The 22595-nt window shown below is 42.9% G+C and overlaps 1 protein-coding gene across 1 annotated transcript in view; it reads right to left on the reverse strand.

Annotated features, from left to right (window-relative positions):
* Nucleotides 1-4358: 4358 nt before the first annotated feature.
* TXLNB (taxilin beta) overlaps nt 4359-22595 on the reverse strand; it is a 43685-nt gene continuing 25448 nt past the window's right edge. Inside the window, exons 5-10 of the mRNA XM_036249443.1 lie at nt 22322-22516; nt 20448-20567; nt 16696-16770; nt 10017-10109; nt 6804-6899; nt 4359-5595 (exon numbers count right to left, since the gene is read on the reverse strand). Coding sequence (XP_036105336.1) covers nt 4816-5595; nt 6804-6899; nt 10017-10109; nt 16696-16770; nt 20448-20567; nt 22322-22516 — 1359 coding nt within the window. The 3' untranslated portion in view covers nt 4359-4815. The remainder of the gene's footprint in view (nt 5596-6803; nt 6900-10016; nt 10110-16695; nt 16771-20447; nt 20568-22321; nt 22517-22595) is intronic.

Genomic DNA, 22595 nt, shown 5'->3' on the forward strand with positions numbered 1-22595 from the left:
TCACAGCAGGGTCTGCCAATTTGCGTGCCTCTTCCTTTCGTGGCTCTGCCAGCCTCGACGTTGTGTTTTTAATTTTCCCTTTTATATAACAGCTATCAGAGTGAAAGTCCTTTTTTCTCTCTTCCTTCCTTCCCTCTCACAATGTCTTCTTGCTTGTCTTCGATGGTGGTTCTGTGTTATTTGACATAAAATGTCATCAATCAACTGTCAGTTCTGAAATAATGGATTTTACACCTAGGTATATTTTAATTATGACATGTGGTAACTAAATGTTATATCACTTTTAAATAAATTTAAAATTAAAATGGGGTGGACATTGGTGTTAATAGAAAGCTGAGGCTCTAGGAAGGTAGGGGAGAGATTAACCAAAGAACTTACATGCATAACCCACGGACAGTAGTGTGGTGAAGGCTTGGGTGGGGGGAGGGGAGCCAAGGGTGTCAATGGGGGAGAAATAGGGGAGACATCTGTAATACTTTCAACAATAAAGATTTAAAAACAGAAGAAGGAAAGCAGAGGCTGTCAAAGCCAGCAGGAAGAAGGACTTGCACCTGGATCTAGCCAAGCTCGATTGTGCTGTTGATGTAATTTCCTGGTCAAGTGAAACAGCGTTTGCAAATAACTTTTGTGCCATGGATCAGTGAATTTGTAGGTTTATTTTGCTAGTTAAATGTTCCTATCAAATATCCTTATTCACACAGGAAACAATTTCTTTTTGTAGTTCTTGTCAGGAAAGAGTATACCAAGCATCCTTTGAAAATACAGGTATAAAGACTGACCTACCACAGCAGCATTAAATCTAGGTCAAATTTTATACATGTGTGTTTATGTGCATGTGTGATGAGCGTGTGTGTACATTCACACACACATGTATAACCGCAACGAACACTTGTGGAACTTCTGTCAGGAGACACTACCACCAAGTTTTAACTTCGGTGCTGGGGACACAACTTACCAGGGTCGAGAAAACTCTATTACTATCATTGACGAATTCTTCTTTTCTAATGGAGTGCCCTTATGGTTGATCTAATAATAACTTAAAATTTCAGATTCTAAAGTACAGAAAAAGAAATGATTTAAATCTTGTGTAAATTTAACCCAACTTACATCCTAAATCTGACTTGCAAGTTTATGATGAGAACACATTTTAGAGACCAAGATTATTTTATTTTTTAGTGAATTTTTTACATTTTAAATAATGTGAATTTTTCCTAAATACTGGATTTAATTACTAGTTAGAGTTGGAGGGGCTGAGGAAATTTTTCTAAAATAATTTATCTTGTAATGACCTCTTGGAGGGTGTCTAGAGAGAAAAAAGAAGAAACATCTGTAACAAAAATAAATTAATCAAAACTGAAAAAAAGAAAGAAGAGTAGCCTCAGTTTTGCCATGAATACATAACACTTTTATTATCTCAAAAAAGAGAGCTATTTAAAAATGTGTGTCTATACCAGGCAAAAAGGGGAAAAAACAGCCTTGAGGGTGGGTTGACCCTTTCTCCCCGTTCTCACCAAGCAAGCCTGTTCTCCAAGCATGCTGGGAAATGGCACGTTCAAGAAGCCCCTCCCAGATCAGTGTGGTCTGGGGTGAGAGATTACGCAAAGGCAGAATAGCGGGGCCTTTTGGGGTCTCGCTAGAGAAAATTCTTGGCACAGTTCAAAGGACTAGTTCAGCAGTTCTCAACCTATGGGTCGCGACCCCTTTGGGGGTTGAACGACCCTTTCATAGGGGTCGCCTAAGACCATCAGAAAACACATATTTCTCAGAAAACACATATTTCTGATGGTCCTAGGAACCGAGACACTGCTCCTCTATCTGTCTCCAGGGGGGTCCGCCTACAGGCAGATAGGCCCACATACAACATGGGGAACTCTGTTAAAGGGTCGTAGCATTAGGAAGGTTGAGAACCACTGGACTAGTTAGAGGCAATATGAGCTGACATCTTCCACACTCCCTCCCTTGCTCCTCAGAGTATTGCCGCAGGACACATGGCCCAGCAACCTGTGGAAACATAATCTCATGGAAGACTGGTCCTGGAGAGAAACATCAGCCGCGCGACATCTGTCCTCCAGCAGGGGGTTCTCTTCTGTTAGCCCTGGGCATCACGCTCTGTCTTCCTTCTTTTCTCCTTCTGTTTCTACACACACACACACACACACACACACACACACACACACTCACACCAAGATTTTCAGTTTAACTGCATTACATTCTACTCAGAGACCAAAAAATATTCAACCAACTATTGATTTTTGTTAGGTAATGTTGAAACGTAGAAGTAACAAAAGTTAAATATAGATGAAAATTAAAAAAATAAAACCACTGCCAGAGCACTGGGGTGAGAAGTACCTTTTTAATAGATACATAAATTATAGTTATTTCATTTAGAAAACATCAAACCAGTCGTGTTTCTGGAAAGTAGGCTTGGCATCTCTAGAAATAGTTACATGACCTTGATAAAGACTTTATTCTTTCAAGTCGTATGAGTTATTGTTCTAATTAGTAAGGCCAAGTTCTAACAGAGGAGTCTAATAAAATGTTCTTTGGATATTAAAATAATTCTCCAAAGCCTAAAGTTTTGCAAATTTCAGGCAAGTTACTATATCTGAAACTCTGCCCAAGATACATAGTGAGTAATCTGTTGCTTGCTATAAAAGCTTTTTGGATGAAAAAAATAAAACCCACAAACTTTAGGTATTAGAATATTTGATTTACTAAATGTTAGCGCCTCTTTTGCCTGTTTCTCTTGCTAAACATTGAGACTGAGACTTGACTATGACTATCTAATCTTTCTCCATTTTTGGAAGTTTAGCCTCTGTAAATAGTGGAAAAGGAGACCCTCTTGAATTGTTATGGTGAATATTTGGTTTCTGCATGAAATGGATGTTTAAATGTGTAAGACTTCAAGTAATGTTGAATTTGGCTGGATACCGTGTGGTTCTATCTTAAGTCTTTAAAATAACATGGGTTCTCAAATAGCGATATGCTTTCCCCATCCCTGACTAGCCTTGTGTTATTACCCTCACTGTCTACTTCAAACCAATTTTATGCAGTTTACAATTCTTGTAGCACATGGTTGCTGCCTACAAGCACTTTGTGTGCCTTGGCAGACAGCCACATGTGACACTGAAGAATGATTTCCTGCATGAATAACAGGGATTCTTGCTTTTATTCATTTTTCTACTTGAGTTCAACTTTTAGGGTAGGGCTGGATTAGATCTTATTTTTCTTTCTTCTCCCCTCTGCTTCTTCCTCTCTCCTTTCCCCCTCCCTCTCTTCCTTTTTTTTTTTTTTTTGTTGTTGAAGTCTCCCTTTGCCCTAAATAGAATAATTTATGCTGCCAGTATTATTAGAGGTTCTTGTCAAGCGATGATAATGTAATACTCATGTAGACAACCCCAGGTGTTTCTAGGTTTGCCTTCTACTGAATCCTTACTTATTTTTCAAGTCATTTTGAGTAGGAACCCATTTGTCCTTTGCTTTGTACCCCTGGCAGTGGAAAATTCTCAGGGTAGAAACCACGTTGGCTTGTAAGCCGCATCACTCATATTGAAACCCTGGCTTGCAAATATAATAGCTTTTACTTAGCAATACTTGAAATGAGGGCTGCGTGTACTTTCCTGCTGGAAAGAAGGAGCAGATGCCTTGAGAATATAGACTGAGGCGGTGACAGCAAGAGGTGATGGGGAACCCTCTGGAGAGAGCGCTAGGTGACAGGGAGGGGACTGAGGAGTTGGCAGGGCCAGGTGAATATTCTGTCTCAAGACCTCTGTAGCACAAGAGGCAAGGGATGAGCATGGCCTCTTTTTAGTCTGAGGACCCTCAATCCCTCTGCGCTTTCGCTCCCTTTGCCTCTTCCAGCCCTTTCTTTGCAGGAGTCTCGAGCAGGCTGGGTGGCAAGGCAGCGGACTGAGTGAAGGAAGCAGCTGGGAAAAGTGAGCAGTCTACATCTGTGGTGGTTCCCTTTCCGTTTAGGGCTTGGTGTGGCCATCTTTGTTCTGTGCACTTACACAGACTTGCAGTCTAACACACTGCTGTTCTGTCACTCGATCAATTGGTTGAATTTATTGACCTTCCATTGGGTTACTTATTTTTGTTCAACATCACATGGCCTAAATACTTGTGTTCTGAACCTACTGCCTATTCATAGAGCATTAGTCCCAAGTGCAAGTAAGAGATAACTTTTTGATTAGCATCTAAATATTTTGCACGAGGGAAATTCAAAAAAGGATGCAAGAAATGTGTGTAAATATACACATATATAGGATATACGCATGCATAGGCACATATATGTATATGTCCACACATATATACATTGTATATATTTACACATATATACATATGTATACATGCACACATTTGCATATATTATGAATATAATGTTTAAATGGAACCTGGACATCTATTACATACTATGGAACTTGTTAAACTATATATGGAAATAAATATAACATCACATTTTCAGTATTTATATATTGCACTGGATGTCTTTAAATACTAAATCTTACTGTTGATTAACAAATTGAATTAAGTACCATCTTAATGGCAAATTAATACAAATTTCCTGTTAGCACGTTTTGTTGCCATTTGGGAAAATTATACTATCAACCAGTGTTAAATCAAAAGCTCCAAATCAGTTATAAATTGAGAACAAACAGCAAAAGCTGAATGTGCTCCGCATAACATTTCAAAATGTTTTGATTCTAATTAAGTCTCTTCCATTAGACATCCCTGGCCCTAATGCCTCTTTCAGAAGAGTCTGTCATGCTGAAGATGTGAAGTCAGGAAGAGCAGCCTCTGGAGGCACCGTGAGGCTTAGTCTACTTCCTCCAGGTTGGTGTCGGCCACGTTGGGCACCTGGGGTCCAGCCGAGGCCCCTCCTGGCAGGCCCTCTGCTGCTGCCGTTGGTGGTGGCGGCCTACTGGGCTCACACCCAGGCACCCCAGCTGGAACTTGCTCTCCTGCTGGGGGTGGTGGGGCAGGACCGTTTGCCTCCCTCCCCCAGAAGGAGGCCTCTGCTGGGGCCTGTGGGGCCTGACCGGAAGCTTCTGCCTCCGGAAGGGGGTGCTGATCAGCCAGTCCTCCAGTGGAGAGACCCTGGTCTTGGGGCTCTGCTCCGGACCCCACAGGGAGATTAGTGGCCCTGGGGCGAGGTTCTGCCTCATTGCCCCCTTCAGCCTCAGCCTGAGGAGCTGGGGGAGGCAGGGGACCCTCTGAAAGGCATGGAGGGAGCAGAGAAGGGTGCTCTGGCCCCTCGAGGGCCATGTCACCGCCCCCTTGAGGACCGCTGAGTGCCGGTTGCAACTCTTTGGACTGGTCAAGGGTCGGCTCTGAATGATGAGTAACCATGAAGGCCGTGGCCAGATTTCTCACAGCGCTGTGAACACTATTGCTGCTCTCTGCGTCCGCCTCTTCACCCAGCCTTGACTCTGGCTCTTCGTCGGAGGTGTGCTGACCTTGGTCATCCTCAGGCATTTTCGCTTCTCTGATTTTTTTGTAAAGTTCGTTTCTCTCTTCTTGTAAAGCTCGGCAGAGATTCTCTAGCCTCCCAATTTTCATCACAAAGCACTCATATTCTTTGGCTCTCAATGCTTTCTGTGATTTGAAAATACACACAAGCATAGAACTGTCAAAAAGCAAAATTGCCAGGATGTTCTCTGGAGACCAGCAAAACCGTTTGTACAGGAATCTGCCCACCAGGCCCTGGGGTTTGACCACAGAGTGGGGGCTGGACAGACCCTTGGTCGGAGACCGCAGTCCCTTTTTTTCTTCACTATATTCTAGACTCTGGTAGAATTTTAGTCACTCTGATAGAATTTAGGGAAAAAAGATGGCAAAGCTTCTCTCTGCTTCAGTCCAGGGCCTCTAAAATCACACAGAGTTTTCTGCCTGCAAGACTTAGAGAGGGTGTAAGGAAGTGCGTGCGGCAAAATGAATGCGTTGGACTGGACTTGGCAGCCAGCAACGCCTTATCTGCTCTATAGATAAACTGCTCTGCGCTAATCCAGCAATTGCTTGATTTATGTTGACGGATAATAAGCTCATGTCTTTGGAATTGGTTGCAATTTGGGATGAATTGTTAGAACAGTAATTATAACCAGAGAAACTCACCGCACACTAATTCGTGATGCTGGCTGTTCAATTTTACTTTTCTGTAGAAATCAGTGTGCTTGTGCATGAAATTATTCCTAATCCTCTCATCCCTTCCCTCCACCTTTGGCTACTCTGGACCCTTTAAGATTTTTTTACTTATTAACATAGAGAGACCTTCACCTGTAAGTCCTGCCTCTCAGGTCAAAGACCATGTATTTTTGCCTTTATAGTTTCAAAACCTTTTCAGAGCCTGACATAGTATCAGTATTTAAATACCTCTTAGAGGAATTAAATAATTTATCTCCATATCTGTCTGTAAAATAGCACATACTCTGGGTCCTTGGACTGATGTCTTCTCTCAGTATGTTCAAATCAATGAATTAATTCACTCTGTACCTGTTATATGCCAGGCACTAGGGAAATTCGAAGATACTCGCCGGGCCTTTAAGGAATTCACAGTCCCGCAGGCCTGCTGCCGCTCGGGGATCCACAAGTAGGCATGGGACTTAAGGGACACAAGCTCTTGAGGGGTCAGGACCCGATTCTAAACTGCTTTGTTGTAATGACCTTTACTGCAATTTCAAATCTCACACCCCAGAAAACTTCAGCCCTTTTTCAAAGGCATCATTTGTACTATTAGGATACAGTTTTCCAAGTGTGAATACTTTGAGTAGCCAGGGGACAATAAGCTAAGGGAAAAGCGTCCTCACCTCTTCAATCATGTCCAACAGAGCTTTGTTACAGTTCTCGAACCTGGCCTTCCACGTGGCCGTGTCCTTTTCCAGCTTCTTCATCTTCTTAGTCGTCTGCAGAAATCAGAGTGTTTTAACATGAATCCTGAAGAGGCAATCTACCAAAGAAGCTACTAGTTCCATATGTGATGTCAAGAAAAGTCCTGTGTTAGCAGCTGCTGCCGCAAACAGGCTCTGCATGAGGGAATGAAGAGTGAGAGGGGTAGGTCCCTGTGTTCCCGCCTCATGTCTGTCGGTGCTCAGCAAATGTGTTTGCACCAGTTCAGGGAAAAGGAAACTGCTTAGGGCCTCACTCTTTTGTCATTGGTTTGTCTCTCTTTTAAAGTAAAAAAAAAAAAATAGCTTAATTGAGTCCCCCCAGGAAGCTTGCAATTTAGATCATTTACTTTATTGAATAGAGACTATCAGTGAAAAAGTTGGCCTGGCTCTTTAGCCATTAAAATGTTGATAGGTCCTGGCCGGTTTGGCTCAGCGGTTAGAGTATCGGCCTGCAGTCCACAGAGACCCAGGTTCGGTTCCCTCAGTTGCAGTTTGTCCCCGGCCCTGGTGGGTCGTGCGGGTGGCGGCCACTCGATGTGTCCCTTTCATGTTGATGTTTCTCTCTCTCTCTCTCTTCCTCTCTCTCCCTCCCACTCTATCTTAACAGAAAATGGAAAACTGTCCTCGGGTGAGGATAAAAAAAAATGTTGATAGCATCTGGGGCGTTGGAGAAGTAGCCACCCAGAGGCAGCTTCCGCAGTCTTTACGTCCGTAGAGTGCAGTAGGGTCCACAGAACATGCTCACACACGTCATTCATTTCATCCTTGAAACAGCCCCACAAGGAAGGATCTGCTCTCCCTCCAGTTTGTAAATGGGGGAACCGAGGCTGAGAGAGGCGGAGCCCAAGGTGGGCGGAGTTATTTCACCCCATTTGCTGGGATGTGTGCAGGTGTCTCTGCTAGTTGCTAGGCTGTGGCTGCACTTGGTAGCGTGCAGACCAAATAAAATTCAGCCTGTCGCCCTGGCCGGTTTGGCTCAGCGGTTAGAGCATCGGCCTGCAGTCCAGAGAGACCCGGGTTCGGTTCCCGCTAAGGGCATGTACCTCGGTTGCAGTTTGTCCCCAGCCCTGGTTGGTTGTGCGGGTGGCAGCCACTCGATGTGTCTCCTTCACGTCGATGTTTCTCTCTCTCTCTCTCTCCCTCCCACTCTATCTGTACAAAAAAATGGAAAAATGTCCTCGGGTGAGGAAAAAAAAAAAAAATTCAGCCTGTCTTTTCAAACCTGAAGCTGCTCACATTCCTGGTTGTAGGATCTCCTCTCTGTTTGGATGAAGTAAAGACAAGACACAAAACCCAGGAGCAGTGTCCCTGGATTTAGCGCAGTTGGCACTTGTTGTTGGTGCCAATCTGCCTGAGGCTGGGTACCCTCGGAGGTCAGAGGCCAGGCCCAGCTCTTGGCCCCTGGGCTCTATAGAGAACCTAGGTGAGCCTTGAGTGGGTTTTTAATTTTGATTATTTTTTAACCAAGTTAGTAGTTTATGAAATTTTTAAGGTCATTCACCCCTTTAAGAATTTGATGAAGTCTATGGGACCACACTCAGAGAAATGCAAATATGCACAACACTTTTTTTGTTGTTGCTATAAATGAACTCCAGATTAAGAACTCCTACTCTTAATCTTCAAGGTTGAGATTTCTCTTTAAGATTTATTCCAATCTTAGAACTATGCAATTTTGAATTAAAAACATGTTTGCTGTCCAGCCAGTGTGGCTCACTGGTTGAGCATTGACCCATGTACCAAGAGGTCCCAGTCAGGGCACATGCCAAGGTTGGGGGCCCAATTCCCCGTGGGGATCATGCAGGAGGCAGCTGATCCATGTTCTCTCTTATTGATGTTTCTATCTCTTTCTTCTTCTTCTCTCTCTCAAATCAATAGAGAAAAATAAATAAATAAAAACATGTTTTCTGCTTTAATATTTATTATAATCTTAAAACTCTATAATTAATTTTTAAAAAATGGATAGATCCCTCCAGGAATGGAAAAGCCGAAACTGTTAACAAGTGTCGGTCTACTTCCGTTTGCTCACTGAATTGTGAAATTTATTTTATCATTTTATGAAAATGTTTTGAAGAGGAGGCTCTCTACACTTGAAAAATGGTTAATGTCAATGCTTTAGAAACACAATTCTGATGCTGATTTTGTTTTGGGAAAACACTGAATTGAATAAGATTTAAACATTATAGCCCACAATAACGTGAGCATCTTATATTTGTAAAATACTTTTTAAAAGTTGAAAACCCTTTTGAAGTATGTAAACTTATTTGAACTCCTTACTTTTATGAAGTAAGCAAGGGAAATATTGGCTTGAATTATATTAAAAATAACATTGAGGGAAGTTGAGTGAATTGTCCAATGCTACTTGATGAGTGAGAACGCAGCCAGAATTTCAATCTAGACGTCCGCCTTGTTTGAAGACTCTTACATCATACTGCTTATCTTTTCTTCTGGGAAGGGTCCTATGAAGTGGCATTTCTGCCGTAAAATTCTACTCTTGCATATTTGTACGAAAGCTTTTTTTTTTTTAATCTTTAGAAGATTAGATTTTTTTAAATTTCAGTATAAACAACATAATGTTAAACTGCTAGCTCTTGCCTTCTTGTCTTTTTTTATTTAAAATTTTTTTTGTTAATCCTCACCCAGGTATATTTTTTCCATTGACGTTTTTAGGGGGGTGGAAGAAGAGAGAGAGAGAGACAGAGAGAGAGATGGGGGGGGAGAAACATCTATATGAGAGAGACATGCTGATTGGTTGCCTCCTGCACGTTGCCCTGACCGGGAATTGAACCTGTAACCCAGGTATGCGGTAGCTGGGCCAACGTTCTAACCACTGAACCACACTGGCCAGGGCTAGCTCTTGTCTTTTTAAAAAAGCTATCCATGGGCTAGAAAAAAAAAAAAGTCTTCCTCAGCATGAAAATATGTCCTAATGTTTTGGGGGTTCTCTTTAAGATTAATTCACTAAATACTTACCAATAAAAAAATGTAGCCCAAATCTCATTGGCACTTACAAATGTTTCATTACTTTATGAAAACGCACTGGAATACCTTAGCAAGGAAAAAAATGAACCCAAAGGAGAATCGCCTGTCAAAATAGAAAATGTCAATAGTTTGTGTGGGATAAGCACTACTCACTTTATCCATTTCCTGTTTGAAAGTGGCAAACACCTCGTTGCTTTTTGTCAGTGTGCTCTGGAACTCCTCAAACCTTCCCGAGTAGAGGGTGAGCTGTAAACGGAAAGAGCCGATCTATTTTAGGGCTGCTTTCAGAATGCTTCCAGAACAAAACAACATGTCATTGTTCATTATTTGTTAAGAAAAATGATTTAAGGGAATTCTCAATGCAGTGTTAGTAATATGCTCAGTTCTCTTATTTACTTCGACATCAACCAGGGTCAATTACTATGATTGAAGTACTTCTTTAAAGAAAAATGAAGTCATAAAATATGTCATTACCACTTTAGTGTATCATAACTTTTACCAACAAACATCTATAGACCTCTGAACATATGCATGGACTGTGTGTAGAAAAGTATTCGACATGTGGCTCCTGCTTTTGAGGGACCTGTGTTCTTGATGGGAAGACAACCCAAAGACAACTTGACTGCCGTTCAGTGAAGATCAAGTGCCAACGCTGAGAACGAGCCATGTTTCTGTGGAGAAGGTGAGCCTTGAACTTGGTCTTGGAGGAAGTGAGAATGTAGACAAATGAAAAGAAGTGATCAAGGAAATGTGGGCCCGACGCGGACGAGAGCTGGTGCCCTTAATACAGGTTGTACTTCTCTAAGCAATTGCTATTTCCATTTTAGACATTGTGGTTTTGTATATTTAGGAATACAGTGTTCTAGCCAATAGCTGTTAAATGTCCCTTTTCATCAAAATCAGTTTCTTATACCAGTTTTCTCCAGATGGAAACAATGAGTCTTGAGGAAGGAATGCCTTTTCCCAGTTTGCACAAAACAGCACTGTGCGGGTTAGCGCTGGCAAGTGTGTAGCTCACCGTGGGATACGGAGAAGAGCCTTTGTGTCGCCACGTCCTAAATTCCAAAGCTGGCCTTTGGGTGGGGATAGGGCAGGACAGGAAAGGAAAGGGTGTAAATACTTGATTGCTAGCGACAGTAACACAATATAAAATTTTGAAATCGTTTTAGGATAACATGTTTTGAGTGAGTGGTTTAATATGGGTGATTCAATGAGTAAAGCCTGCATTTTGCAATGAGTCTTTGGTACCCTCGAGTGCCTGGAATAGCCCCAAGTCTTCAATGGGCATAGAAATGTCTTTTGTGTGAAGAAGTAAGCTTGCAACATCCAGCAACAAACAAGAACCTGAGACTGCCCTTAGGCTGGGATGGTGGCGTATCAGCCAGAGGGCAGGCACCAGCTAACCAGCCGGTGGTGCTTGTGAGACTGTCCCATTGAAAGCAGAGAAGAATACACCAACTGAAAGCCAGCAGAATGTAGAATTCTTAGTCTTGAAGGTGGGAGTTAGAGGAAGTGTGTGGGAATCAACCCCTAGAACTCAGAAAATTCTCTTATCTAGAATGGCTCGTTCTGAAATGATTCGGAACAGCAGAGGTTTTAATGCAGGACAGAACAACAAAATGATTACATGAAACCTTTTCACTGGATACAAAATTTCATTGGCTACACAAAGAAAAGTCAAACAACAGCTGACCGTTTTGAAATCACTCATTAGCACTGTGAGTATGTGACAGTTTGGGGCAACTCCAGTGGTCTACTGTTTGATTCCATGGCATACAGATTAGAGAAGACTGGGTAAAGGGCACCATGGAATTCATGGTCCGGAGGGTTTCTCTCTCTCTCTCTCTCTCTCCCTCATTAACCCCCCCCCACCCCGTCTCTCCTCACACACATACACATTGTATAAGACAATAATTTTATTACATGCAATGTATTTTCAATACAATGTATTTTAATTCTGTTTTATTTTTTTTCAAAGTCCTGACTGGGATCCAGTGAATTGATTTCGGGGCCCATGCATAGGTCAAGCCTCTCAATTTGAGAGGTTCTGCCCTAGTGTATGTTCTTGTGGGACTGGCTACTAATACTACATGTGATCTGGTGGCCTAGGTTGGGAGTAACTACCCCCAACTGATCCTCTTCACCTTCTATCACAAAATCTGTTCATTTGCATTCTTGGCCAAGTGCTCCTCTTAATTTCCTGTTCTTCCCGCCCCCCTACCATTTCAGTAATTCCAGCAGAGTTGCCTGGGAGTCTCAGACACCATGGTCTCCTGAGCGGGCCCTCCCAAGCCCTCTTGCAGCCCTGTACTTGTAGGTTGCAGACAGAGGGCAGGAGGGTGCACACGCGTGGTCCATCTCACAGAGGCAACCTTGCCGGCTCTAAGGAGAAGAACCACATCCACCCCTTTATTTGGGCAAAATATTCTTTTGGTCAACTGGGCTGACCGCGATGACAAACACACCCAGAGTGCCAAGAAGTGATATCTTGCTCCGTGACCACCTCTTCTGGTCCTTTCTAATGATTGTTTTTTTTCCTCAACTTTTTTCTTCAAAAAATTTTTAAATTTTGGTAAAATAATACATAACATAAAGTTGACCATCTTAACCATTTTTAAGTCTATCTGTCAGTAGTGTGAAGTATATTCATATTGTTGTGGAACTAATCTCCAGGACTTTCTCATCTTGCAAAACAAACTCCATACCCATTAAACAACAACTCCCCATTTGCCCCTTCTGGGGACTGTTTTTAATAGTCTGCTTTTCTTCCTATTTGACCCCATTGCCACGTGTGGCAAAACGTGTATGAATTATATTTTTCTCAGTTAACTAACCCTAACCCTCCACTTATACTACCCACAGGTGTACACTTTCTGTTTCCTATATGGATGTTTGCTTGGGAGTATTTTCCCTCTCACTACCAATGATGCATGTTTGTCTTGATGTGTCATAGTCTTGCACTCACTTTGGTATTTCAGGAAGTGTGGAAGGGACATCCCAAGGTCATCCACAGTACCTCTCCTGCCAGAAGCAGCAATCGAAACAAACTGTTCTAGGGTTAGTAATAACAGCCATTGCCTCAACATTTCTATTTTAAATGGGCTGACACACACATCTTTTAACCAAGTACCAGATTTAATTACAAACACAGCGTACAGGAAACAGAATTGTGCTCAGGAATTTTCTTAGCAAACTTGTGAGATTTGGTTTGGGAACAATCCCAATTATAGTTGCAGAGGATGCTCCTCTCATCTTATATTGATAAGGTGAGGACTTTGGGATTGAAAGACGATGATTACCCATCTTTAGCAATTTACTCACTGGTCTTTCCCCTTGGGCAGTATTTCGTGTCTGGGTTGTCAGGGATTGCTGACTTTCCACATCTACTACCATCTTCATCCTTATCGATCCAATGAACACTCTATTTGTAGTGATGATTGCATCCCATTGATCATCTCTGACATTTAGTCTATTGCCTTGGTTTGTATAATTGAAAGCCAGACATCTCTTCCTTAAGTGAGAATCATGCCCTACACGGGCAAGCAGTTTGAAAAGTGACTTCCATGGAGGAAAACACAATCCATCGTTGACATTTCCTTTGTTCAGATGGCAGAGAGGCAGACTAAGGCCTCCCCTTCCTATCCCCCACCCCTGTAAAGACATTGTAAAAGCAAAGGAAGTGTTTGAGTGCTATGCAAAATGCTCTGTGGGAGACTTTGTTTTTCAAGGTTGAAAGGTTTTAAAAATATAATGTTGATACTTTTCAAGAGGACCTTGTCTAAATATTATTACACCTAAGGATGCAGGGCCTCTATATACTTCTTGATGATTAAGTAGTTATTGAAGTTTTGAAAGTGCCATGAAGAAAACAAGACAGACAAAGGTGGGTCCTTGTAGAGAGAGCCACGTGCCGCGGAAAATAGGGCAAAAGAGGAGAAGGCTGGGTTGACTCAGTTTACAGCTACACTCCTTTAGCTCTGTAAGTTCTTCCCATTCATGAACTAGGTTCTTGAGATCATCTTTTCCAGTGGTTCTTAAACTTTGTTTTTTGCAAATAGAGACTCCCTTAGACTCATATATTCCTAAGTGGGTCCTCATCTATGAAATAATACTAATAGCGCATATACTCATTGTTAGCATTTTATAAACATTATTGTTATAACTAGATTATACATTTAATTAGGCAGGGATTTTTGTCTCATTGATTACTATATCTCCAACACCTAAAAGTATGCCTAGCACTTAGTAGGTGCTCAATAAATATAAGTTGAATTAACTATGTTTATTATGATCTAGGCCCTGAGCTAAGTGCCTTGCACGCTTAATTTGAAAACAAACTGCATGTATTACTATTCCTGAACTCCTTTTCCTTTTAAAAACTTAATAAAATATAGGAATAATGACCAGTCATAGCCATACTTGCTGATTGAGAGCTGATATAATGTCAGAAACAACTAGATTTTAGATAGCAGTTGCTGCCTTATGTGCTGTGATATTTTGGAAAATTAACGGGCCTCCCAGAGGTCAGAGGACTCCAGCTCGGGCTCATGAATCCATTACATCATCTTTATTTTACAGACCATGAAATTTAGACCCAGAGAGGCTTAGGTGCACTACACAGGATCACACAGCTTTTCAGCAGAAGAGCCAGGACTCTGGCCCTAGCCCCTGGACTCAGTCCAGTGTTGAGGGACGAGTGAGAAACATTGGCAAGTTTAGAACCCCTGGTAGATGCTTTTTCAAGTTTGAGGGGAACTAGGTGGAAAAGTAGAGCACACCTTTATATTTTTATTTTATAGGTCATCGCAGGCCTGGATTCTCCTGGCAGCTGAATGAATCACTCTGTAGCCCAGAGTCTGATGATATTAATATACTTTCTCAAGTTCATTATCTTTGTTTGGCAAAGAACAGTAGAGATTGCTTATAACATGATGTGAACAATGAATAGCTCCAAGTACAGTCTATCATATCCTCAGGGCTATGTGTTGTGAACGGGGCAGAGACGGGGCCAGAAGCCCTGATGTCCTAAATCGGTGAGGTCACACCTCCCTTCCCCTGCCTGTCCCTGGTTAGAAAGCCATCACTGCCTGCCGCCTACCCCCACAGTGAGGTGGTGGGCTTGTGACTGTCTAAAGGACAGTCCTGAGTGTAGAACTCTAGACGTTAGTCTTTCAACTCTGGTCCCTTCATTCTATTAGTAATCAAAGGCTTTATGGCTCCAAGGTCTATGTAATTAGTATTTTCAAACTATTTTGATATATTCCGGGGGGGGGGGGGAAACAATTCATTGTTGCATTCAGTGCACACATTGGAAATGCGTGCTTGAGGAAGGTTAGCTGTCCAAACACTCTCTGTGCTTTTGTCTATGCAGTGGTATAATTCGTGATGTTAACTTCCTTATTTTTCTTTTCTTTTACAACAAGCAAGTATTCAGCAGTCAGTGCGTAAACATTTACAAGTGAATTGCTCAAATCTTAAAGTAATGCTGCCCAGTCTGGAAGGCTTCCGATTTCAGCACCTTGTGTGAAGTCGTTCTGTGTGATTTCACAGGCCCTTCAGGGCTCAGACATTTCTCCCAGCGGGGGAACCAGTGCCTCTCTGCGCCCCTGGCAGGATGGCTCCAGGAACCCGATGGGGACGGTTTGCCAGGAGGGCCAGAGCCCCGGGACCCAGGAAAGATGGGTAGGCCTGCCTTTCCCCCAGGGTCCGATGTTGCATGAGGCTTTATTTTTGAGTCTGAACTATGAATTCTCACAATCTAGTGAGAACACACACATGATATCACAAAGGCAGTTGAGAACGGTTCCTGACTGGTCTGCCACTGAATCATTTGCCACGGACTAAGCCAGCCTCAGAGAGCACAAAACCCTGGGCGCTGACTCTACTTTTCTACTTGTCTTTTATTACGAATAATATCAAACAAGCAAGGACATTTTCAGCATTGACAGTTATAGATGGTACATCTGAAGAGCTTACATTTACTTCTTACCTTAAGAGGGTAATGGGGAGGAGAGAGGGGACCTGTGTAGGAACAGACAGGTAGGAACCTGGACACCAGTGTGTGCTCATTGACCGTTTGGCTGCCCTTTTGTTTTTTTTAATCCTCACCCGAGAACATTTTTCCATTTCAGATAGAGTGGGGGGGGGGGGGGAAGAGAGAGAGAAACATCGATGTGAGAGAGACACATCGACTGGTTGCCTCCCACACGACTCCAGCCAGGGCCGGGGATGAACCGCAACCATGGTACATGCCCTTGGACTGGAATCGAACCCGCGACTCTTTAGTCTGAGGGCCGATGCTCTAACTACTGAGCCAAACCAGCCAGGGCTGCTGCCCTTATTTGTGTGTCAATAAACCTTCTACTGGATGTTGTTGCTGAAGAGCGTTTATTTTTCTCAGATATAACACTGGGATTTTAGTTTTACTTAATAATAAATATGAAGGTCGTCGTCTTCTTTTTTTAAAATCCTCACCAGAAGATATATATATTTTTTATTTATCTTCAGATAGAGTGGGAGGGAAGGAGGGAGGGGGAAAGAGAGAGAGAGAAACATTGACATAAGAGAGACACATCGACCAGGGCTGGGGACCGAGCCACAACTCAGGTAGGTGCTCTTGACTGGAATCAAACCCGCAACTCTTTGGTCCACAGGCCAAAGCTGCATCCGCTGAGCCAAACCAGCCAGGGCTGAAGTTATACTTTATTTGCAACTCCTGACCCCTCCCCCTGCCACATGCATTTGTTCTGCACACCACCTTGGTTCACAGCCTCTTCCCTGGGAACAGGAGAGCGCACCCCATGCACGGTCCCTCCCTCCCCCTCAACTTCACCTGAGCCTGCAGGACTGTCTCTTGTTCCTTCAGCACTTTGGCCTGAAGTTTCCACTCTGCGGCCTGGTTCAGCAACTGAAGAGAGAATGCAGGGAAAGACTATCACATTGTCTTTTCAATGACCGTTTGGCTGTAATTTGTGTATAAAACCGAATAACTTGTTTATTAACCCACTCAAGTGATTTGGGGTGAACTTTGGAAGGACTTTAAGAAATCTAAGAAAACAACTAGTTTCAACAGTTAGAGTCTCAACTAAAAGCTAGTGGTTTTATTGGGGGGAAAAAAGGGAAATCATTTTTAAGTCAAACATGAATCCCACAAAATGTGACCTCCTACCAAATTCTGGAACTTTCTCTAGCAGTCCTGCCCAGCCGTCATTTGGCCTCAACTTGAACATGTCCACCTGGGCCACTGGTTGTGAGCACCTGTTTCTTTGTATCAAATGCAAAGTTAGTCTCCTAACTAACCAGTGTTCTCCACCCTAGCATGCGTCAGAATCTCCTAGGGAGCACGCGCAAACCCTGATCCCTCTCACAGAACATCAACAGGAAGTTTAGGGTTTGTGATTGGAATTTATTCTTATAACAAATACCCAAGATGGTTTGGATATTGGTGGTCCATGGATTACATTTTGAGAAACACTGGGTTAGAAATATGACCTATTGTAGCAAATTCTGTGTAAGGTTTATAAAATAAGTCTTGTATAAGTTTACAAAACGTCCCTCTTCCATAAGGTAGCTTCTCAAATACAGTCAAGGCCCTCACATTAAACAGGGTCAGAATTTGGAGCTGACGGGTTATGTTGAAAAAGCTGTTTCAGACATAAACATGACACAAATGTTACTTTAGGTAAGAGGTATATTCATGTATTAATCCATTTGGTGTAGGGCTCTGGTCTTTGTTTAGGTGTGGACCTTCATAATGGATTCAGAGGGTTTGTTCTGTTTTTACATAAATGATATCCATAATGTGCCATATAAGCTTTAGAACTTTTTTCTATTTTAAGCAAAAGTGCCAGAACCTAGTTTTACAACTTTCTCCCAGTCTTTTGTAGCTACTAACACCTGGTTGGACAGTTGTTTCTTGCTCTTTGCTTACATCTAGTCCTTCAAGCATAATTTTCATAGAAACAACTTTTTTCTCACGCTTCCATTTCTTCAGATAACGTGTGATTCTGTGGATTCATGCGATACAAACACAAGGCTAACTGGAAAGACAAGGTTTGGGAGCAAAGGGCTGATTCTTGGTTGACTCCATCTTGCTCAACGGGGGCAACCACAGGTGGACAGTCCAGAGCGGCTCCGCCACAGGATTCCGCTTGCTATAGGCACCTGCTGTGAGCACCTGCTCTGGGCACCTGCTCTGGGCACCTGCTGTGGGCACCTGCTGTGGGCACCTTCCAGCAGCGTGCGTGCCGAGACAGTGGTGCAAGTCATGGGTTACTCTGGCTAGTCAGTCAGGTGGCTGTTGGTTAAGGAGATTCTAACGTATTTGAAGATAGATTGATTTACATTTGTCTCTACTATAAAAAAGTGTCCATGAGGTACATGTATTACTTTTGTAATCAGAAAAACAACAGTAACAACAAAAAACAATGATGTCATTGTTTTTTTTTAACTTGAAGACATCTTTTTTTTCTTATCCAAGTTTGTCCTTGTTCCCATGGCTTGACCTCTCCGTTTGTAAGATGGGTGACACATGTTCCTCTGTACCTCCCAGCGGGCAGTGAAGTTGAATTATTATAGAAGTGAAATAATTTGAGTGGACTGGGGCAGCTGGGGGGCAGAAGACCTGCAGGGTCCCCTCTGGCCATCTGAGCGCATGGTGGCTGTGTGCATGGACCCTGTTTCCTAAGTGGGTTGAGGAGCCCTGCTGTGCTGGGTGGTCTCTGACGGAGAGGGGGCAGGTGGCTACCTGTTCTCCTTGGAGTGAAGGAGCCCCCAAGGTCTAATGTTATTTCATCACTTTCAGAAAGAAACATTGGAGCTAGAAACTGGGTAGGTGGCCAACCAGCATTGAAGAACTGAGGGGGGCTACTCAAAACCTGCTATGTTTTACTAAACCAGGGTAGGAAAATAGGTAACATGGACTTTCTTGCTAAGGCTGGGTCACCCCACTAATGGCCCCTAGTCCCCTCTGTCATGTCTCATATGTGATAACCACAGATACTGATCCTATAGGAAGCATATTTTACCTAATAGAGTAATTATGCCAACAGTGGAGTATCAGTTTCCTTATATGAATATAAATGTTTTATTTCTTACCTTGAGAGCTAGGTTGTAGATGGGCAAATAAATTAATCTTTTTATTAAGAGCACATGGACTTCTGATTTGAAATTATTCAGTGTCCACTTGGTTATATATATTCCAGAATTTGTCCTTTTGTTGCTACATTTGAAAACCAGTTATTTTTAAATTACTATTCTAACAACTTGAAGTGATTCTGATCTGATTTTCAGTAAAGGCAAAGCTTGTGATCAATTATTAAATGGCCAAATCCCAATGACTGGCCCATTGACTGTGTCTTAAATCTCTCTCTTTCTTCAGGATTAGACACAAACTTCAGCTTTGGCCTCTGATACATGCCTCCGTGTGTGCTGTACTATCTCAGAGCTTGGGCTTGGGGGCAGATCCACTTGGTAAACTATACCTCTTGGTCACTCGGAAGTGTGTGGCCTTAATTAGACAAGTTGGGTATCCTGTTTGAGCCTCCATCTGTAGAACGGCCTTATAGCTATCTTGGAATGTTTGGGATTAGTGAGATGTCAGTAGAAGCCACGATCAGTTTCTTGACCCAGAAACTCAGGAGTCATCCCTGACTCCTCTCTTTTCTCAATCACCACCTTAGTTCACTGCATTGCCTGCTGGTTTTACACTAAAAACACAGCTTGATCCATGTGCAGCTCCCCTCACCACCACCACCCCCCTAATCCACACTGGCAGAGCTCATCCAGGTGGCTGCACAAAATCCCAGTCGTCTTCTTGCTTTCTTGTCCCTCTTTAGTTCATTTTCCACCCAGAAACCAGATGCCGAGAGAGCGTATCATTTCCTTTGCTAAAGCTACCCAGTCCTTTCCCACTGTTGTTAGAATAAAATCCAAACTACTTTCTGAGCTATACAACTTGGCCCCTGCTGCCCTTCCCATCCTCACTGTGAAACTTTCTCCCACTGGGTCAACATGTTCTTGCTACCTTAACCTTCGGCTATTTCTAGAGGATGCCAAGCTGCTTCCAGCATCAGGGCCCTTGTCATTGCTCCAGGATTGCTGCTGGAGACATCCTTCTCATCTGGTGGGCTCAGCTCAGAGCATGTCCGTTGTGGAAGGCCTTCTGGTCACCCGGGCTAAAGTAGGTCCCCTCCTTCTACCCCTTTTCAGTTCCTCCTCATTTACCTAGTAGCACTTACTATTATCTGAAATTACCCTTCTTGTTTGTTTGCTTGTTAATCACTGGTCTCTTTCCAATTAGACTCTAGTCCCCACCATGGGTCATAACCTTCTCGGTCTTGTTCACCACTAAACCCCAGCACCCAGGATGGTGCTTAGCATATGACAGGCCCTGGGAACAGATGTGTTGAATGGATGCAGGACTACTTTGTGTAGAAAGTAGTTCAGGGACTTTGCAGTGTCCAGGGGAGCTCAGGCTCTCTCTCTATCAGTCTACAGCTCTGTGACCATTCTCAAAAACAACTTTCTCGGGGATTCCCTGACCAGAGGCAGACAAGACCAGACATTGACTCAGGTGATAAGTACATATTCCTTTTCACGTTTGTGTTGCTCCTCTGCTTCCTTCATCATTTCTTGCGCCTGCTCGAGTTTTGCATCGACCAGCTTCTGCTGCAGTTCTCTGTGTTTAAATATTTTGTCCAAATGCTAAAGAAAAAACAAAGTGCACATATCAAGTTTGACTTGTTATTGGTGCTGAAACGTGTCAAATAAAGTAATATTCATATAAACACACATTCTCCAGGTTTTAAGGTTTTAAAAAAGAGGGACTACGTGCTTTGGCATCCTTACGGCTCTGTAGAAGAGCAATAGATTGGTGAAGTCCCCTGCATTTTGCATACGCAAATATGCTAGCAAAAGGTGGGGGTGCCAGAGTTCAGCAGTCATAACTCCAAAGTTCCCAACATTATTCATCTAAATTTGGTGACTATCATGCCAGGCAGCACAGACAGTGATGTATATCATAACAGCACCATCACTCGGTATTCGGACTCTTTCCATGAATATTAAAACCACTTTTAAGCACAACAATAATATAGTTTATCAGGGTGAATTGTCCTCCACATCCCCCATGTTCTTGCTTCAGGTCGGGAGGAAGTTCTGGGATACCAGCGTGTGGCCCTGGATCAGTGGCTAAGGCAGAAGCCCCCTGACTCCAAGTCTGTTGCTCTGGTGGGCAGCACAAGGCCAAGGGTCACATGAGTTGATATGCAAACATGCTGCTGTGTGACTCCACCCACACCTTTTGACATCTCTGCTAGCTTGGTGAAGAGAGGCTTCCAACTCTACGCCAGCATGGAGAGTTCCTTGGTCATCAGGAGGTCCCATTGGCAAGAGGACATATGGAGTTCTACCTGTGGCCCTTACGAGAACCAGTTCCAGAAGTATACGACCAGCCTACCAGGCCATTCCCATTTGAGATCTTTCTGAAGATACGGCTATTTTCTTTTTAGCTCCTTCTTTTTTGCTTTTGCCTGACCTCCACTCTGGAGCAGGGTTGATCTCTGTGGCAAGCTGAAATGGCCGCGTGGCACTCTGACTTCTTATGGGGAGTTTCTTGATCTACCTACGTGGTGCTGCCACACGCCATTGGCCCAGCTGTTTCCTTAGCATGCTGCCAATAGAACCACTTGGACTAAGTCATGTTACATTTTAAAACACAGATCTAAAATTTGGGTGAGATGAGAAAACTGATATGATAGATTAAAATCCCGATGGGACTTCAGGTATCTTAAAAACATATGAAATATTAAAATATAATTTTGGAATAATGAAAGATCCCAATAGTCTCCTTTAGGTTAACTATTAAAGCAAAACTCCTCTGACTTTTGTGACTGTGGGAGATATAATCTCATAGCCTTTGCCTCCCATCTATAGAAAGTTGATAATATGTTATTACCTAGTGCATAAGATTGTTGAGACAATTAAATGACGTATTGTATGTATAGTTCTTAGCACATGGCTAAAACTAAGCTCTGAATAAATAATACCAGAATAATTCTAATTATCACATTATTAATACTAGTATTGGCTTGTGGGGTATATAGAATACTGATCATTAATGACATGGTGATGCTTAAGAGGGGGTGTGTGCAATATTTCTTGCCTCTGTAGAGAGCATTTAAAAAAGGCTGAGGATAACTGAGCTCCCAGCCCACCACTTTCTATTTACTGCCTTGCTCTGCCTTTGCTCTCCAGTTTTGAAGAAATTCCATATGACTTTCAGCCAGGTATTTTGCAATACCATCTGTTTTTATTTGGCTAGCAGAAGGCATCCAATCCTAAATATTAATCAATTGAGAAGGCTGGCCATAACTTTCTTATTAAGCGTGTTCCCCACCTTCACAACCCAGATCAGGATCTGTCTCCAGCACTTCGAAGTTGTTTGATGTGGTTCTTACCTCCTCCCTGAGCTCATACTGATCAATGATGCTTTTCAGTTTCTCTGCGAGCTCTGTGTTCTCCTGACACAGCTTCATATTCCGCTCACTCTGCTGCTCAATCTGGGCCTGGATATCTGTCAGGGTACTCTGGAAATGATTCGTGATCTCCTTTCTTTTCTCTTCCTCCTCCCGTGCCCGCTGAAGGGTTTCCTCCTGTGCATAAACAGCAAAATCTCTTGTAATACTGGTTTACACACACCTCGGGTTCATAGAACTCAGGGTTAGGTCAATA

Source organism: Molossus molossus, unplaced genomic scaffold, assembly GCF_014108415.1.
Source record: "Molossus molossus isolate mMolMol1 unplaced genomic scaffold, mMolMol1.p scaffold_m16_p_8, whole genome shotgun sequence".
In the NCBI taxonomy this organism is placed as follows: domain Eukaryota; kingdom Metazoa; phylum Chordata; class Mammalia; order Chiroptera; family Molossidae; genus Molossus; species Molossus molossus.